The sequence below is a fragment of the Ananas comosus genome, linkage group 7 (assembly GCF_001540865.1).
Source record: "Ananas comosus cultivar F153 linkage group 7, ASM154086v1, whole genome shotgun sequence".
Classification (NCBI taxonomy): domain Eukaryota; kingdom Viridiplantae; phylum Streptophyta; class Magnoliopsida; order Poales; family Bromeliaceae; genus Ananas; species Ananas comosus.
The window spans coordinates 9,630,254-9,646,892 of NC_033627.1; the positions used below are offsets into that span (position 1 = coordinate 9,630,254).

A 16,639-nucleotide genomic window follows, 5' to 3' on the forward strand; every position below is an offset into this window, starting at 1 on the left:
TCGATAATTAGTATTTTTTTAACCAGGAGAACCTACTACACATGGTTACGTGATGCATAAACATATTTACTACTACCATTCGTAAAACTAGAGTGTTTTCATGGATATATATATATCTCATCTCGATCTTATGAAAATGTTCATAGTGGTAGTATCACTATGAACTCACAAAATTCGGTAACCTANTATGCTCTCTCTCTCTCATGCGGTCCACGAGGTGAGGATGATTTCGTGGACCACATGCTCAAAGGCTCTAGAGCCGCAATTTCATACGTGAATTTTCATTCTCTACCGAGGGCAGAAAACAAAAACTCATTTTCTTTCTTCAGCAAATCTATAAATATAATTCAAAAATTTTTTGTACAGGCAACCAAACATCGGAAAAAAAAAAATTCAACCGAAAAAAAAAAAAGAAATTCAGAGTAGTTTTGCAGAAACCAAACACACCCTGTACGTTTACAGGAAAAATGAAAATATGTATGGATGATACCCCCTACTATCTATATACTGTACCTTGGTCACGATCAGAAATAACCATTTCACTCATCTATCATTACTCAAATCATTCAATTATAGTTCAGACATGGTTAAATATTATTTGCAAAAGAAGCCTTACTTTTTCAATTGATCCGAAACAAAATTGGAATTGGAATATACATTAAAGTTCAAAAATATAAAGTATTTTTATCATAAGTATATAAGCTAAATTGCAATTTGGAGATAATACAGGGCCCCTTTTTTGAATTTTTCATATAATAAAAATATAATAGGTCAAGTAGTCATTCTTCTTCTTCTTCTTTTCTGAAGTTAAGATGCCAACATCAAAATTTATCATAGTTCAAATCGTTATGTAATCAAGCAAAAGGCATAAACAAAACTAAAGATGCATTCAAACAAGCCACCAAGAGTCAACCAGATTTCAACAGGTTAAAAACGTATGAAACTCCCTCAACCATAAGACATTGAGATGGCGCCTCCACTTCAACTTTTTGATTATAACCTTCTTAACTTTTTAACTTTTTTTACACTAAATAATATCAATCCAATAAATCAAGAATTTATCAAATTCATCAATATATTTTTCTAATTAACAATTTATCTATCTTTTAGTAAACAAAACTATAACAATTAACAAGTAATTGTGGGAAGAATCATTAAATTATTAAATTAAAAAAAAAAAAAAAAACTTTCAACTAGAGCAGATAAAGTAACACATTCCCACAAAATAAAGATTACGGGCTCTCAACGTAGCTGAAGAAGAGGCCATTTCAAAGCAGCCCAGTTGAGAGTGCCACTTACATTTTTCACCTTAATAGAATCAACCTAAAGTCAGATTTTACCCAGCTAACTTTAAGCTTTGCACAGTAATAACAATAGTTGACTCAACATGATTTTCCTTTTCCAAGTTAACTCCGGTTGGAACTAACATTGCATGCAACTATAAATCTATATATAAAGGCAGAGGTATATTATCAACAGATCAGACGTGCAAATTCTGGAAAAAGCATCATCTATTCAATGGTAAATCAATAACTAATTTCAGTCCAAAGTAGTATCAAACATTGAAAACTAGAATAAGGGGAAAAAAATAAAAATTAAAAAAAGCCGAAATATATACTTGCTCCAAATGAACAAAGTGTGAAGAAGCATATGCATAAAACAATGATTTCCAAGAGGGGATTAATCAATTCTTAGTATCAATGCCTAATGGTAGAATTATCTTAAAGCTAGCTAAGAGTATCATGTCTTCGCACGCATCTTGAGCATGATCTCATTATAAGGCCTCATGAACACAACCACCGAAAATTCACACCGCTACAGGCATTACCACATAAGCAATTAATTAGAGAGAGAGAGAGAGAGAGAGAGAGAGAGAGAAACATACCTTTCCTTACCACACATAGAAAGGTCATTTGAATGTTAAAATCCACAGCAGATATCAAGGATAAAATGCACAAGTAGTCCTCATATTATTCTGATATTGCGACTTGGTTCTTGAAATTTTTACCTAAACACTTCAGGCGCTGAACTCTCACACATTGCAATCTAATATCTGGCTTAAAAGATCTGACATCTTTTATAGACATTTCATTTTAGCTCAATCAAACAGGCTTGAAATAATAATTTTACAGTAAGAGGGCAGATTTTCTTTACATCAGCTACTAAATAACGATGGACTGAAAGGGTTCAAGTGAAAAGCTCAGGAACTAATTGCAATATTGGGATGGTACAAGGACTATACGTCACATTTTACACTTGCTGTAATTCACGATTGTAAGTAAGAAGTTAACTGTCTGTGAGAGAATAAAAAGATAGACCATTCTCAAGTTTGATAGTTAATCTGAGTGCTCTTGGCACGCAGTTGTATAGTAATAACAACAGAACATTTCATGTAGGCTTGATTAGTTCGATACAAGTTTTCACAAACAACTGAACAATCTCATAGACATGCCCAGCAGTCTGTCTTGTCACATAATCAGAAGATAAATGTACTAAAAAAACCAACTATATGTGCAACCAAAGAACATCCCATGCCCCCCTCCCCTCCGCTCTACCAAAAGTAGGAAGATATACTGAAGAAACATACGGTAAATAACTTTAGACCAAAAACTCATACCTTCATAAATTTCTAGGCGTGTAAGGTATATATATATAAATAGTACTATTGGAACCTCTTGTACCTACAAACATTCAATGCGCTGGCTGCCGAGGTGCACGTGGTCGCACAGGAGTCTTTGACGGGCTGACCCTGAAATATTTGTTTGACAAAAACCAAGAAAACTTTTTAGTAGATTAATTCAACTTCAAGTAAGACTAACAAGACTAGAACATTTTTTTAGGTAAAAGTGTATGAAAGTCTGTTTTGGGACGACTACGTAATCTTAAAAGTTTTGATTATGGTACCAAACTTTTCAACTTGTTTGAATTGAGCAATTTGATGGCTCTTGCTTGAAAGGAATATAGTAGAGCAATCCATCAGAAAAAATAGTCTGATCAAGACCGTTAAATAAAAAGTGATTCATGTTGTCTAACAAAAGGTTCATGAAATAAATTGATTAGGTAGAAAAGGTCAAGACGTTTAAGGTCAGGTAGTACGATCAAAACAGTTAGTAGTTTGGGTAGCTTCCATACGTGTAGGGGTGTAATGTACCCGACACGGCCGACATTTTCCTGCCGATTCGGGCTAGGGGCCGGCCCAGCCAGGCTCGGCCCGCCCGGTTCTAAATCCGGGCCCTGACCGGGCCGGAGCTACCAAGTCTTTGGCCCGGAGGCCCAGGCCATGCCGAGCAGGGCAATGCTCCGAGCCGGCTCCTAAGCTACCGTTTGGTTCGGGGTTAAGGAAAAAATAGCTATTCCAGGAATAGGTTTAAGTTCAGGGTTAAGGTGGGGTTAAATTTTTTTTTGTGTTTGGTTGGGGGTTGGAGTTAGTCTAGGATAGTGAAAAATAGTGTTTGGTTGGAGTAGGTGGGATAAGAAGGATAATGATTGATAAAGAGAGTAAAATTACTAAAATACCCTCACTTTAATTATTTGAATTAAATAATTTGCTTTTATTTTATAAATTCTTTGATGGCAATTAGTTTTAATGAGTAAAATAAATTTAATTATTTTATAAATTCTTTTATTGCAAATAGTTTTTTGTAGTTAGTGTCTCCTAATTTAAAATCTCCCTAGCGTGCTTGATTAATTATGAACTGAGAATATATGTTAAAAAAGTAAGTTATTGGTATAAACTTATTATATTAGCAGTTAATTATTCTAAATTTATTTATTTTATTATAAAATATTTAATTTATGCGCTCCCTCTCCTCCTCGCCCCTCTTCCGACGACGAAACCCTAACCCCGTCCCGGAACTACGTCGTCCAGTTCACGGACTACGTACCGGCGCGCGGCGGAGCACCGCGCCTACCTGGAGGAGGAGCTCCGGGCGCCGCCGAGGGCGTGGCAATGGATCGAGCGGCGGAACCCCGCCGCGGCGTTCCCCACCGACTTCGGCGTCCTCGAGATCCGGGATGCGGGGCAGAGGGCGGTGATCGGGGAGATCGAGGGGCTGGCGTGGGTGAAGGATGTGCAGGAGCTTCAGGCGGAGGTGGAGGAGCTTCGAGCGGACGTGAAGAGGCTTCGGGCGGAGGTGGAGGTGGAGGGGAAGGATCTTCGGGCAGAGGTGAAGGGGATCCGGAGGTTAAGCTTGGGGAGCAAGACGTGAAGCTTCGGGGTGAGAATGGGAAGGAAGAAGAAGAAGCAATAGAGGAGAAAGAGAAAAGTGGAATCTTGGGAAGCGTGCGAGATTAAAGATGGGAGGGAGGGTGGGGTTTACTAACCCCACACCAAACCGGATTATCCCTGATAACCCGGTTTGGGGTGGGGTTTACTAACCCCACCCCTTAAGGGTGGTGTTTGGGTATTAATTGGGGGTTAAGGGGTTATTCCACCACTTAACCCCCAACCAAACGGTGGCTAAAAGGTTTTATTTTTTATTTTTAAAAAAAATATATAAAATTTAAAATATTAATAAATAATTATTTCTATTTGAAAATTTAAAACTTATAAAAATAAGTATAATATAACAAATATTTAAATTTTTTAAAAATATATATATAATTTTTTATTTTTTTTGAAAAAAAAAAGATTTGATAGTGTTTTCGGATCAAAACCCTCCTCCCAAGGTCTGCCACAACAGACCTTAGGAGGAGATCTCCTGAGGAGAAGGGCGCGCTCAACCCCAAGGCCCAAGGCAAGTTGCCTTGGGCCTTGGGGTTCGGGCCGTGCTGGCCCGGCCCAAGTGGGCCGGGCCATGCCAGGCCAAGGGTCTCTCCTCAGTCTCGCACAGCCAGACCCGTTTCGGGCCCAAGAGGAGAGGCCCAGCACGGCCCTCAAGCTCGGTCCGGGCTGGGCCGGCAAGGGTGCTACAGCACCCGTGTTGTGCTCCAGCCCGGCCCAAGGCCGTGCGTGGGCCGTCCGGCCCGTTTTACATCCCTACATACATGTTACCAATTCATTGAGTACAGCTAGAAAAAAAAGCAGTCGCAACAAACAAAGAAAAAGTAATTTGAAGAAAAAGCAGCATACCTTATCGGCAAAGATCCCAGTATTGCACCACTGCAGTTCAGAGCAGCTGTAGCACTCTCAGCCTGAAAGAGATAATCCCATTGATGAAAAATTCTGATGCATTCTACCATCAAAACTAAACATTAAATGCAGAGTGAGTCTATCTTTGGTGATCACATAATCGAAAAAAGGCTGATAAAAAACAAATGATAAAGAACAATCATAATAATATGCAGATTAAAGAAACAGATAGATTATAAAGCTCTTTGATAAAACCTTGGTAGGTGATCCCAAAATATAAAAACTAAATAATAAAGAAACTATATGCTGATTAAGGAAGCAACTATAGTATAAAGCTATTTGATATAACCTTGGTAGGTGATATCAAAATACAAATATCATAGTAAGCATAGAATGCAGGATCAAATTACAGCAATATATTAGACAAGTTGACTTATTAACACAGGCCCAAGAGCACATATAAATACAGATATAATGCAAATGAGCGAATGCAAACATGAAATCAACTTCATTGCTGGCACTATTACAAAAGCAAGTTGCCACACAAGTATTTCTCCTTATAATACTATATATCAGCCTCCTAAACCTTATCCACTAACCCCATTTGGTTCAAGGATAACGAACACCAGGATAAATTTGTATATCCCTGGAAAAGCTTACTATTCCGAGATAGTCAGCAATAAAAGTAAAATATGTTTAGTTTGTAATGCTGCTATTCCGAGGAGTAACTGAAATTGTGTTTGGTTAATTTTATGAAATATTAAAGGATGGTGGAAAAAGTGATGGTTGAGTTTGATGTAAGATATAATTTAATAAAAAAATAATTTGTTATAAAAATCATTTACATAGATAATTTATTATAATATTTAATAAAAATAATTTATTATAAATTATGATTTAATATATAAAAATATTTTTTTCAAATTCTACTTAAATTTAAATTTAATAAAAAAATTTATTATAATATTTAAATATATAATTTATTACAATAATATATTATAATATAATATATAAATATAAATAATATGTATTAATACAGTATAATTAATAATTTTTTAATAAAAATAATTTATTGTAGTACATAAGATATTATGTCTATATAATTTAGTTTTAATGCAACTTCTAATGTTAATAAAGCTTGGAATTAAATCTTGAAAAAGTACTATCCACCAAAAAGGTGGAATAATGTATCCTAAGCTATTTCGGGATAACCAAGAATAGCAAGGTTTGACCGGGATAAAATATTCCGGCCAAAAAGCATCCCGTTTGGCGTAATAACGGGGATAACTTTCATTATCCCAGCTTTATCCCCGAACCAAACATGGCCTTAATAGTACAATTAACGAGCACAATTTTTGGTCAACATCAAATTTCCCTAATTTTGAAAAATGAATTCTACGACAACACCGTGCGAATACAGGTGGCTAACGAAAAGCATATGTAAAACATATGTAACTTGTGAATTAAGAATGCTCGAAGTGCTAAGGACATTAAAGCAGCGACCAACCAAGCAAATGTTACTCAAATGTGAAACTGACAGGATTTGCTTGTATCATATTTATCCATCAAGATTTAGAAGATTGGCACATTAATCCCTATAGTACCATAGTACTACACTTAAATTCCAAAACTTCACACATTTATCTAATGGCATCTGTTGAGAATCAGAAAGGATGTTAGCTGAATGAATCAAGGTTTGAATTTTCATGTCAGCTACTGCAAGTATTGGCACCTTGAGCAGTTTCAACATTTTCAGCCTAAAAAATTCAAGAAACAATAAAAATATGCAATTAGAGAGAGAGAGAGAGAGAGAGAGAGAGAGAGAGAGGAGAAATACGGAAGCAAAGAAAAGCAACATTCAGTTCGTTTGGATTTTGGAATTACAGTAAGTGGTTTTAACCGATCTTATTTCCTAGTCTATTTGGTTTCCATATGAACCTTCTTAAAATAATTAAGAGGTAGCGGTATAGTAAAATATCTATACTATTGTAGGTCACCTTTATTTAGCTATGTTAATTATGATTGGCAAATTCTTCAGAATAGCATACTTCTTTAGAGGAGGACAACTAAAATATATTTAAGTGGCAAAAGAGTACTTAGATGAGGGATTCCATAGTTTCTTTCGAGGATTCATATAGTTGTACCCACCTAGAGGGGGATTACGACCGAGTAGGAAAAGAACTAGTGGGCAAGCATTTTACCTAACACCTAAAAGGACCTGTATAGTACAATTAGGGTAGATTGCACTAGTCCTGGAGCTTCAACTCAAGTTTCATTTTGGTGTTCAAACTTCTAAATTCAACATTTGAGACCCTAAACTTTCAACATTGTATCATTTTTAGTCCCTAAACCTTTGACAATGTCTCATTTTGGTTCTTCCCTCGTAAAAGTTGTTGCTTGCAACTAGTTCATATACATATCCATGAATCCATTAGTCCATGCATATGATACTTAAGTGATCCATTTCATATATAAAGGAAACATTGTACGTCAACGACTGGTATAGATGACATGTGAGATGGTATAAAAGGTAGATTGCATCATGGGTGTTACATAATGTGCAGATGCACTTAATGCAGGCAATGATCTCCTAATAGTAAATATGTATAGGTACTAAGCTGAAACTTTTATAAGAGCTTAGTGTCAGGGACTTGGAGAAATTTCAGACCAGCCCATGTCCCTAGCCCAACTTCGCTAACTAAAACGGGCAGCCAGAGGGGCACCATTCCAGCAACTTTTTTAGGAGACGAAAGGTTATGCAAACTGCAGAAGTAAATGGCTCAGAAAACTGCACAGCAGAAGCCAAAGAGCCATAGGCAACTCAACAATTTTCTTTACCGTTTTCTAGGCTAGTTTGTGGGTAGATTCAATGTACCGTAGGCCTATAAATAGGGGGAATGGTTGAGGCCAAAGTATATAGGAGAGTGTATTTGTATTTTCTGTTTTGAAGTAATAGAGCACTCACTTTTTGGCAAAACCTCTATCTCTCTCTCACTTGTCTCTCTTTCTTGCACTTAGTCTTCGAGGGCATTAGGTCCAGACTAGCAAGATCGAGACAGGCTTTCCCATCTTCGAGTACACTTAGTCTTCGAGAGCATTAGGTCCAAACTAGCAAGATCGAGGCAGGCTTTCCCATCTTCGAGTAGGAAGGCGGGCACCACACAGAATTTTGCAAGAAAAACCACTAAGTCCGTGACATTAGGGTCTCTAACGTCAAACTTGAAAGTTCAAGGACCAAAATGAAACTTGGCCAAAAGTTTGGGGACCAATGGTGTATTATACCCAATACAGTAGTAAAGAGAAATAAAGAATATGAAAGAAACAAAGAAATGACTCACTCTAAACTCATTTTGTACTGCTTACATTTTCTTGTTTCCTAAACTCAAATCATATGCTAGTCCATGCATCAGTTAAAGCAAATTGTTTGCAATATACTTCTATGGACTTTGCTTGGCAAGGATAAAAAAGTAGTAAATATGTTCCAATGTTGTTTTTCCAAAAGTGATACTGCAAGCATTTCCCCAAATGCACTTATATCGATATGTGACCTCACAAATATAAGTTCATCCAAAACTTAGAAGTTAATTTATTATCTTAACTTTGACCAACCATTAGTCAACTGTCATAACAGAACAATTAGTTTTTGAAATGACTTGATTATCTGCGCAAAAGTGTCCCTCAATTCTTGGGCAATGGTCATCTTCTTTCAAATGTTAATACTATATAGTAAACCTGATAAATTGACTCTCTCATTTGGCTACACCATTACACTTCCCAGAACCTTCTCCATCTACCTCAACCCATACTCTATTCTCTATCCTATCCATCTCCAATAGCTCGGGTATAGTCCCAAATGTCAAAAAAAGAAAGGATAAAACAATCAAAAGAATCTAATTCTTCTTCAAATAAAATAAATATCCTAATTGGATTCCATTTTCTAATGCACCATAGGAGATCAAAGCCCACTGGATGGCTTAATCAGATAATTTCTCTCCAAGCGATGAAGAACAAAGGGAAAAAATAAGGTATATATTGTCAGGCGACATACCGTCAATCAACTGTCAGAACTGAACAATTAGTTGGTGAAATGACTTGATTGCTGGCGCAAAACTGTCCCTCAATTCTTGAGCAATGGTCATCTTCCAAATGTTAATACTGTTTAGTAAAACCTAATAAACCGACTCTCTCATTGCCTACACCATTACACTTCCCAGAACATTCTCCATCTACCTCAACCCATCCTCTACTCTCTATCCTATCCATCTCCAATAGCTAGGTATAGTCCAAAATGTCAAAAAAGGAAGGATAAGTCAATTAAAAGAATCTAATTCTCCTTTGAATAAAATAAATATCCTAATTGAATTCCACTTTCTAATGCACCATAGGAGATCAAAGCCCATTGGATGGCTTCATGAGATAATTTCTCTCCATGCGATGAAGAACAAAGGAAAAAAATAAGGAATATATTGTCAGCCCACATACCCATGTATGTGGCTTGAAACCCCCTTCACAGCACCATGTATTTCCTTCACTCCTGGTCGCCGTCGGAGAAGAGTCTAACAGCTTCCAAATCACACACTAGTGCCAATCACCATGCATGTTAATCCTCTCCATTTGCACACTAGATTGCAAAGACACCACTTCTACCCACCATTCTTCTAGCTACCCTAGCTTGTTATGGCCTCTACGGCCAATCTCCTCTTTATAGTCCTGCTAGCGTACCTCTTGTCATTCTTTGTTAGTTGATCCATCATGGTCACCTCAACTTTCCAAAGTCATCATGATCCCTTCTTTCTAGCAAGGGTTGTCTTTCATTATACTGTAATTAACTTTCATGCCTCTCATCAGCGACATGCAGTCGCAGTTAAACCCAAAGGGATAATCGATCTTAGAGTAAGAACTTTCCCCATTCCAATATCCAAAGGACTAGGATTACCATTTCCTTTACTACCATGGCTGCAGAACCAGTGCATAATTAACACCTAATGAAGTGCATCACCATCAACTGCCATTAAGTCCAGCGGTATTCATGCATGAACTTAAATTTTAAAGGGACATGGTTGATATTCAGATATTTGTAGGGACACATTCAATATACTTTTTAACTCTGTAGGGATCTATTTCCAGTTGTTACTTCTTAAACTTGGAAGCTAACCAACAAATAATAAGACTACAGAAGTCAATCTGCCAACAGATTGAGTTAAAGATAACAATGCCGTGATCTTTATCTTTTCTAAATTACAATAACTGTTGACTTCTGTTCATTGAAGCAATTTCAATATATTTCTTTAAGTATTCATGTAGTCAGGTCCACCTAGAATGGGATATAGACAGGGAAATAGATTATTCTGAAGCATTTGAGCCATCACCTAAAACAACCTTTGGAGAACTAACACGAAAAAAAAAGGACAAACAAGATGATGACACACTTCACTATTCTTGTCTAACTTGCAGTAGTCATCTTCTGCAGGTTGATTTCTGGTATTAAGGTAGTTTCCTCGTGCATGAAAGTTTCAACAAGGCCCCATTAGATAGTGGAAATAAAGACACAAAATCAATATGAAAATGCAGCTATTAATGAGGACAGGTTTAAGACTTTCATTGACAACAGCGCACTATAAGGCAGCACAATTTACTGCCAAAAAGCTCTTGGGAATCAGTTTAATCGACAGACCGAATGATTGTCTAACTTTTCATAATTGATGCCTTAAACTTATGCATATCTTCAGCCACAGTATATATCCCTCAACTAGATGAGGTACTGTTTTGAAATTAGTTCAAGAAGACAAGAATAATACCAGTACAAACTCAACAAAGGCAATGCGTGTGGAGTGATGATAGTCCCCAAGCAGCCTCAAGCGATATACCTACATCAAGTGGGAGTAGTATAAAATAATTGTGCAAATGGTTGACAACATCAAAACAAACATTTAATACGAAAATAAACAAAAGTTGATTACAAAGGGAGCATACCTCTCCACATATCGACTCAAAGAAGAGTTTGACATCTGCTTGAGAAACCTACACCACAATCATTTTGTAAGTAGGAAAGCTAATGTAAAGAGAACATGTAACAAAAAAAATAATGAAAATGCAGCCAACCTTCTTGTCAATATTTGTACAATATACAGTCCTGGCACACATCTCGCGTTCATCATCAGACTGAAGGACACATTAGGAACAACTTGTTAGGTATCAATATGCATAAGAGTGACTCCCTTAAGTAAATGTAAATGCATTCTGTTACTCTAGCTCTAGTTGGATGAAATGGAAACTATCTAGATTTTCTTACCCTGGGCAAGAATGTCGGGTTGACAGGCGCAATAGCAGTTTTTGAAGGAAGAACCCTTACTGGATAATATCCGAGAACGGTTCCTGACAGATTTAAAGCAGCTCTTGCACCGTCTGAAGTTGCATCAGAAGAAGACAATTCTTGATCACATTGCAAAATAAAAATCAATACCAGTGAGAGCATGTGAATATGTTCACTGAAACCTACCCTCGTCAGTAAACTCTATGAAAGCAAATCGGAGGACAGAATTTGGGTCCCCACACACACGGCAATCGACGACCTACAACCGCAATAAAAGTAGCATTAAAATGGAACGTAGGAATTTACATAGTTAAAAACCATAGGAAATGAAGGGCGCTAACCTGCCCACAGTTGATAAATAGTGCCGCAAGCTGTTCTTCAGTAACCTAAACACCAAAAAAAAATGCATAAAATTCAGCACAAAGAAGTACAAAAATGTAGAATGAAAAGATCCTGATTTTGGAAAAGTGACGAACTAAACTGTCAATGAAAGACCATGGTAACTATTGCTACCAAGAAAAAATAACCAATACAGAAACTTTTAAGTTTGTCTTCTTTAGTTTATAAACAGGATTGGACAATCCCTAGTTACCCAAGGAAAAGCCAAAATATAACAAAATCTAGTCAAGTATAAGCAGCATTTAATGGCCTAGCTTTTTCGCAAAATTAATTGCAGGAAATTGTTGCTCTCAACTTTCATTCAAACTGGGAACCATTAATCCAAAGAATCAAGTCTCTTCTCACAGATATGAGACAAAATAAGTGCATAGGGGTCACACACTAACAAGTGCCTCTTACCTTTTAGCTCCACTTGCTTAAAAACTCTCTCTCCTAGCATGGTTTCCTACCTAGCTGATGGAATCATTAGAAGTGGCAGTAGGCAATCAGAGCTTAAAGTGTTAAACTCATCGTAGATATTAAGTATCTAAAAAGACAACCTGATCAATTTGTTTTGTCATTTCCCTAAGTTGCAACCAACACCATAACATATCCATTTGGTGTTTCTGGAATTAGAATTCCTCCCAAACTATTGAGGCCTAGATTGGTCATGTGGTGGCTAAAGGCAACCATTTTTATACTATGGAAGACCCCAAAAAGTGCTTTTAACCTGCCCCTTTGTTTACGCTCTAAAATTGCGGTAGCAACTGCCACCGGACTTCCATAGTACTTTTTGGGTCTACCATAGTACTTCTCATTACCACAATACCAAATTAGGCCTGACTGTAGTACACAGAACTATACCAAACTATGTGCTTCTGCCAGTTCGGATTTTCACTTTTTCCAATTCATTTGCACAACCCTACACTTTAGGATAAGTTACTCTTAAAACTTGTTCGGAGAAGGCACATAATTGTACTGAAAAGAATGTTACATACCATACATATTCGACTAATAGGCTAACTTAATAGCAGATTTGTATGCTAATGGTTTATGAAAATCAATTAGATTATAACATTGCGAACAAACCAGTGTTCCCAACACTTAAAAAAGGTCTTACTGCCAAGCTTATAATACATCTGTTGTACTAATTATTCATCTCTCATTAAATAAATTAAAATTGCTCTCATGCATGGCTTGAAGTTTCATTCAAAACACTAAAACAAGAGTGTAACCCAAGAAATTCAGACCAAGCCAATCTGAATCTACAGTTGAAAACAAATCTAAAACTGAAACATCTTGGATTTAGTTAAATTAGGTCCAAAGAAGTTTAATACATAAAAATATTGGCTGAACTTAAGACAAATTTTTGGTTCACTTATCATATTGAATTTTAATACCTTTGATAGACAACAAATGCAAGTTTGTCATGTTCTCGTTAAACTATTTATTTAGCTTACGGCATCTCTTTAATATATCCATGGTGGCCTGAAATGACATGTTCTATTACTGTTTCAACTCTAATATTTGTTTTAAACTTTTTGAAAAGGTTAGATACCCCTTAATTGTTTTATCTTTCTCAAAAGTTGGATACCTTTGAACCCAACTCCAAAAACACCTGACAGCTGAAAAGCCATATAAAAAATTGTCAGAAATTCTTCGAGGTAAACTAGATAGTTTGAACATTCTATAATTTTCACAATATTCAAAGACCAAATAGCTCATCTTCAAATAGAAAAGCAACTAAAAAATTTATAATAGCCCAAACGCATCATTGCTAACTGTGTTTGTAGGGGCAGAACTAGGGGAAGGTAAGGTCCTTATTGGAAAATTTTTGAAGCTGAATAAGCATGGACCTAAAAAAATAAGGCATTACATAGTTATTAGCCAAATATTTCTTTCCAGAACTAAAAATTTGTAACTTTCACAAAAAAATCTTCATTACAATCTTTCAAATTTGGCATCCTAGTAATAATTATGAATTGAATTTCCAGAAGTTTATTCCTCACTTCTTTAACGCTACCTGATCAGCATAGCTGATTCATCAAATTGTTAGTGGAATTTGTGCTAGCTTTCCATACAATTGGCCTCTTTCCTGGTAATAATCAAAAATTGAATTTCCAAAAGTGGATTACACGATTCTTTAATGCTTCCTGGTCAGCAAAGCTAATTGATCACATTGTTAGCAATACTTGTTTTAATTATCCATACAACTAAACTCTTTATATATAAGTTGATAATTTATTCATGTTAGCAAAGAGTAGAGAGTAATAATAAAGACAAAATATTAGGGAAATTTCGAACAACTAAAACATCGCAAGCTTCAAAATGACTCCTCAGCACCTATATACCTGTTACTTTATTCGATTTTCAGCTTGTTGGGCACCAAGGTCATATCTCCACCACTAATTTTAGTAAGTTGAAGCACGAAGATTTTAGTGAAAAAAAGAGTGCTAATTTAAGGAGCTTCAAATTCACACATTGTTCAAAAATTGATTGAAACTTATAATTTCAGGAGATGAATTAGTGCGATTAGTATTAGCATCTTTATTTTTCTAGCATAATGTTATGATATATTAAAAGCTATCTCAATTTGTTCTACAACTTAGTCTTTTAAGTTTCTTCTTTGAGAATCTTATTGTGTTTTCTAATGCCTCAGTTTTCAATAGATATACACAGTGATGTAATTTTATTTTCGCTTTGCTTGTTCACGTAAGTCTGGCATTATTCTATTGTGGTTCTCCTATGTTAGAACAATAATTCCATAAGTTTTGCTAAAATATAAGTGGTCTTGAATGGAAATGAAAGGAAGGAGATATACATTAGGAGTGTCTTGAATGGAAATCGGTACACTTAAATGAGTATTTGACTCTGATATAACAGGTTCACCACATATTTAGTAATTTCATCCAGATTTTGCCTCATCCTCAGATTTTCCAACTTACAATTTAGTCCCTAGCGTTATTTTTCCATTTAATATCAAGTAATCCCTTAAGGCTACTGACTAAAAAACAATTCCACATCAACATCATCATCGAAATCCAAACCTCAAAAATCTGTCCAATCAGCATACCCTAACGAATATGCCACTTGCACCTCTTTCATATGGTAGACTAACTGAAGGACTTCATTGTCACACAGAACTAACTACAAGGACCAAACAAAATGAGCACTTAACCATTAGCAAAATAATGTCTACCAAGATGTTATTCAAAGAGATCAGTCTGAGAAGCCCTAAAAACTTTTGTTAAATCTCTCATAACCTTCTACCAAAGATAAATGCAAAAGCTTATATTGAAGTGTCTTCTTTGGAATCTTGGAGCCTCATTAATTCTTTCATCTTCCCAAATGCTCGGCTTCTGCTTCTCAAGAGAGGTTGTTCCGAATGGAATGCAAACAACCGCTAACATGGCTACACTTGCATAAACATTTTTGCAAAAAAACAAATGATCACTCTGCATCAGAAAAAATGCAGGCAACAATTCTCAAGGTCCATAGGAGGAAAATGTTCAACCATCTCACAGAACATCTCATCTCCGGGGACTCTAGTATCGAACTAAGAATAGCCAAGATTAATAAAAATAAGTAGATACCCATCTGCAGTAAACCCTGATGAGAAGCGCCTAATACACAAAAACATAGTCCCCAAAATGCAATACCTCAATCAAACAAGAACTACAAAAAAACATAGTCCGCAAATTTAGAGTACCTCAATCAAACAAGAAAAGCCCAAGCCGAACCGAGCGCCGAGGAAACAAAACCTACAAACCTAGCTCACTAGGAGCCATCACCTGATATTTTGTGGGTAAAGTTGAGAGTTGAGTTCTCACCTGCTGATCGATATCAGAAACATAGACGGTTCTCCGGATTGCCTCTTCTCGCTGGGCCAAACTCGTCCTGCTGTTCGTCCGGCGATTCCACTGCCCGTATCCATTCTTCTTCTACACACAGAAGCATCAAGAGAAAGATACTCCTCAGAGGATCGAATATAATATCCTGAAAAATGGAGAAAACGAATATGAAGTAGAGCGGAGTCAAAACCCTTACCCTCCTTCCGCCGACGCCGCCATTCCCCAGTCCACTATTGATCTTAAACCCGTCGGAGAAGAATCCGGCGCCTCCGCCGGCGCCGTGTTGATGGCTGGAAACAAGCGAGGGGGGGACGAACTCCTCCGCCATGGGATTCAGCTTGGAGAGCAGCTCCTCCAGATCCCGCATCTCCCGCTTGAATCCATCGCCCCCGGCCGCCTCCGCGCCGATGCTCCGATGCCCTCCTCCCCCCGCCGCCGCGGCGCTCCGCACCAGCTCCTCGCCGCCGCGGGCGAAATGGTGGGCGCCGATGTGGAAGGCAGAGGGATCGTGGTGGGGCCGGAGCACCGGGAACCCGGCGGCCCCAGCGTGGTCCAGCATCCGCATCGCCGGAGCCGGCGCCGGCGGTGGCAGGATCCCGTCGAGATCCTTGGCGGCGGCGGCGGCGGCGGCACGGGTGTCGGGTGCTCCGCCGCCGCCGCCGTTGTAATCTCCGTTCGCTCCGAGATCGACGACTCCCGTGCCTTCGATAACCGCCATGAGACCTCCCTCCCTCCTCTCTTTTCTCTCACAACGCCGAAGCCCTTGTCCCTCTTCACTTATTATTAATAAATAAATACAGAGTAGGAGCCCAGCCAAAAAAAAAAGAAAAAAAAGAAAAAAAAGGAAAGAGGAGGGAAATGGGGTAAGATCACCGGATGGGATCGGGTCACCGTCGAGAAGTGGAGCCAATCGGAGAAGAAAGATCAGAGGGAGGAGGGTGGTTGTTGGTGGAGCAGAGTAGCGGAGGTGTGCGTTGCCTCTCCCTCTCCCTCTCCCTCTCCCTCTCCCTCTCCCCTTCTTTTCTT

At 37.6% G+C, this 16,639-nt stretch overlaps 1 protein-coding gene across 2 annotated transcripts; it reads right to left on the reverse strand.

The window, feature by feature from the left end:
* Nucleotides 2,296-16,633, reverse strand: LOC109712873 (polyadenylate-binding protein-interacting protein 11). Of its 2 annotated transcripts, XM_020236664.1 has the most exons (11): nucleotides 15,810-16,633; nucleotides 15,593-15,703; nucleotides 11,726-11,770; nucleotides 11,571-11,643; nucleotides 11,364-11,476; nucleotides 11,174-11,233; nucleotides 11,045-11,092; nucleotides 10,870-10,938; nucleotides 5,072-5,133; nucleotides 2,682-2,749; nucleotides 2,296-2,573 (listed from the first exon to the last, which is right to left on the reverse strand). In XM_020236664.1, the coding sequence occupies exons 1-10, from the start codon at nucleotides 16,329-16,331 to the stop codon at nucleotides 2,692-2,694; spliced, it is 1,161 nt and encodes a 386-aa protein (XP_020092253.1). In that variant the 5' UTR covers nucleotides 16,332-16,633; the 3' UTR covers nucleotides 2,296-2,573; nucleotides 2,682-2,691. The 2 variants fall into 2 exon arrangements, with proteins under 2 accessions (XP_020092253.1, XP_020092252.1); XM_020236663.1 differs by having other exon boundaries at nucleotides 2,296-2,749.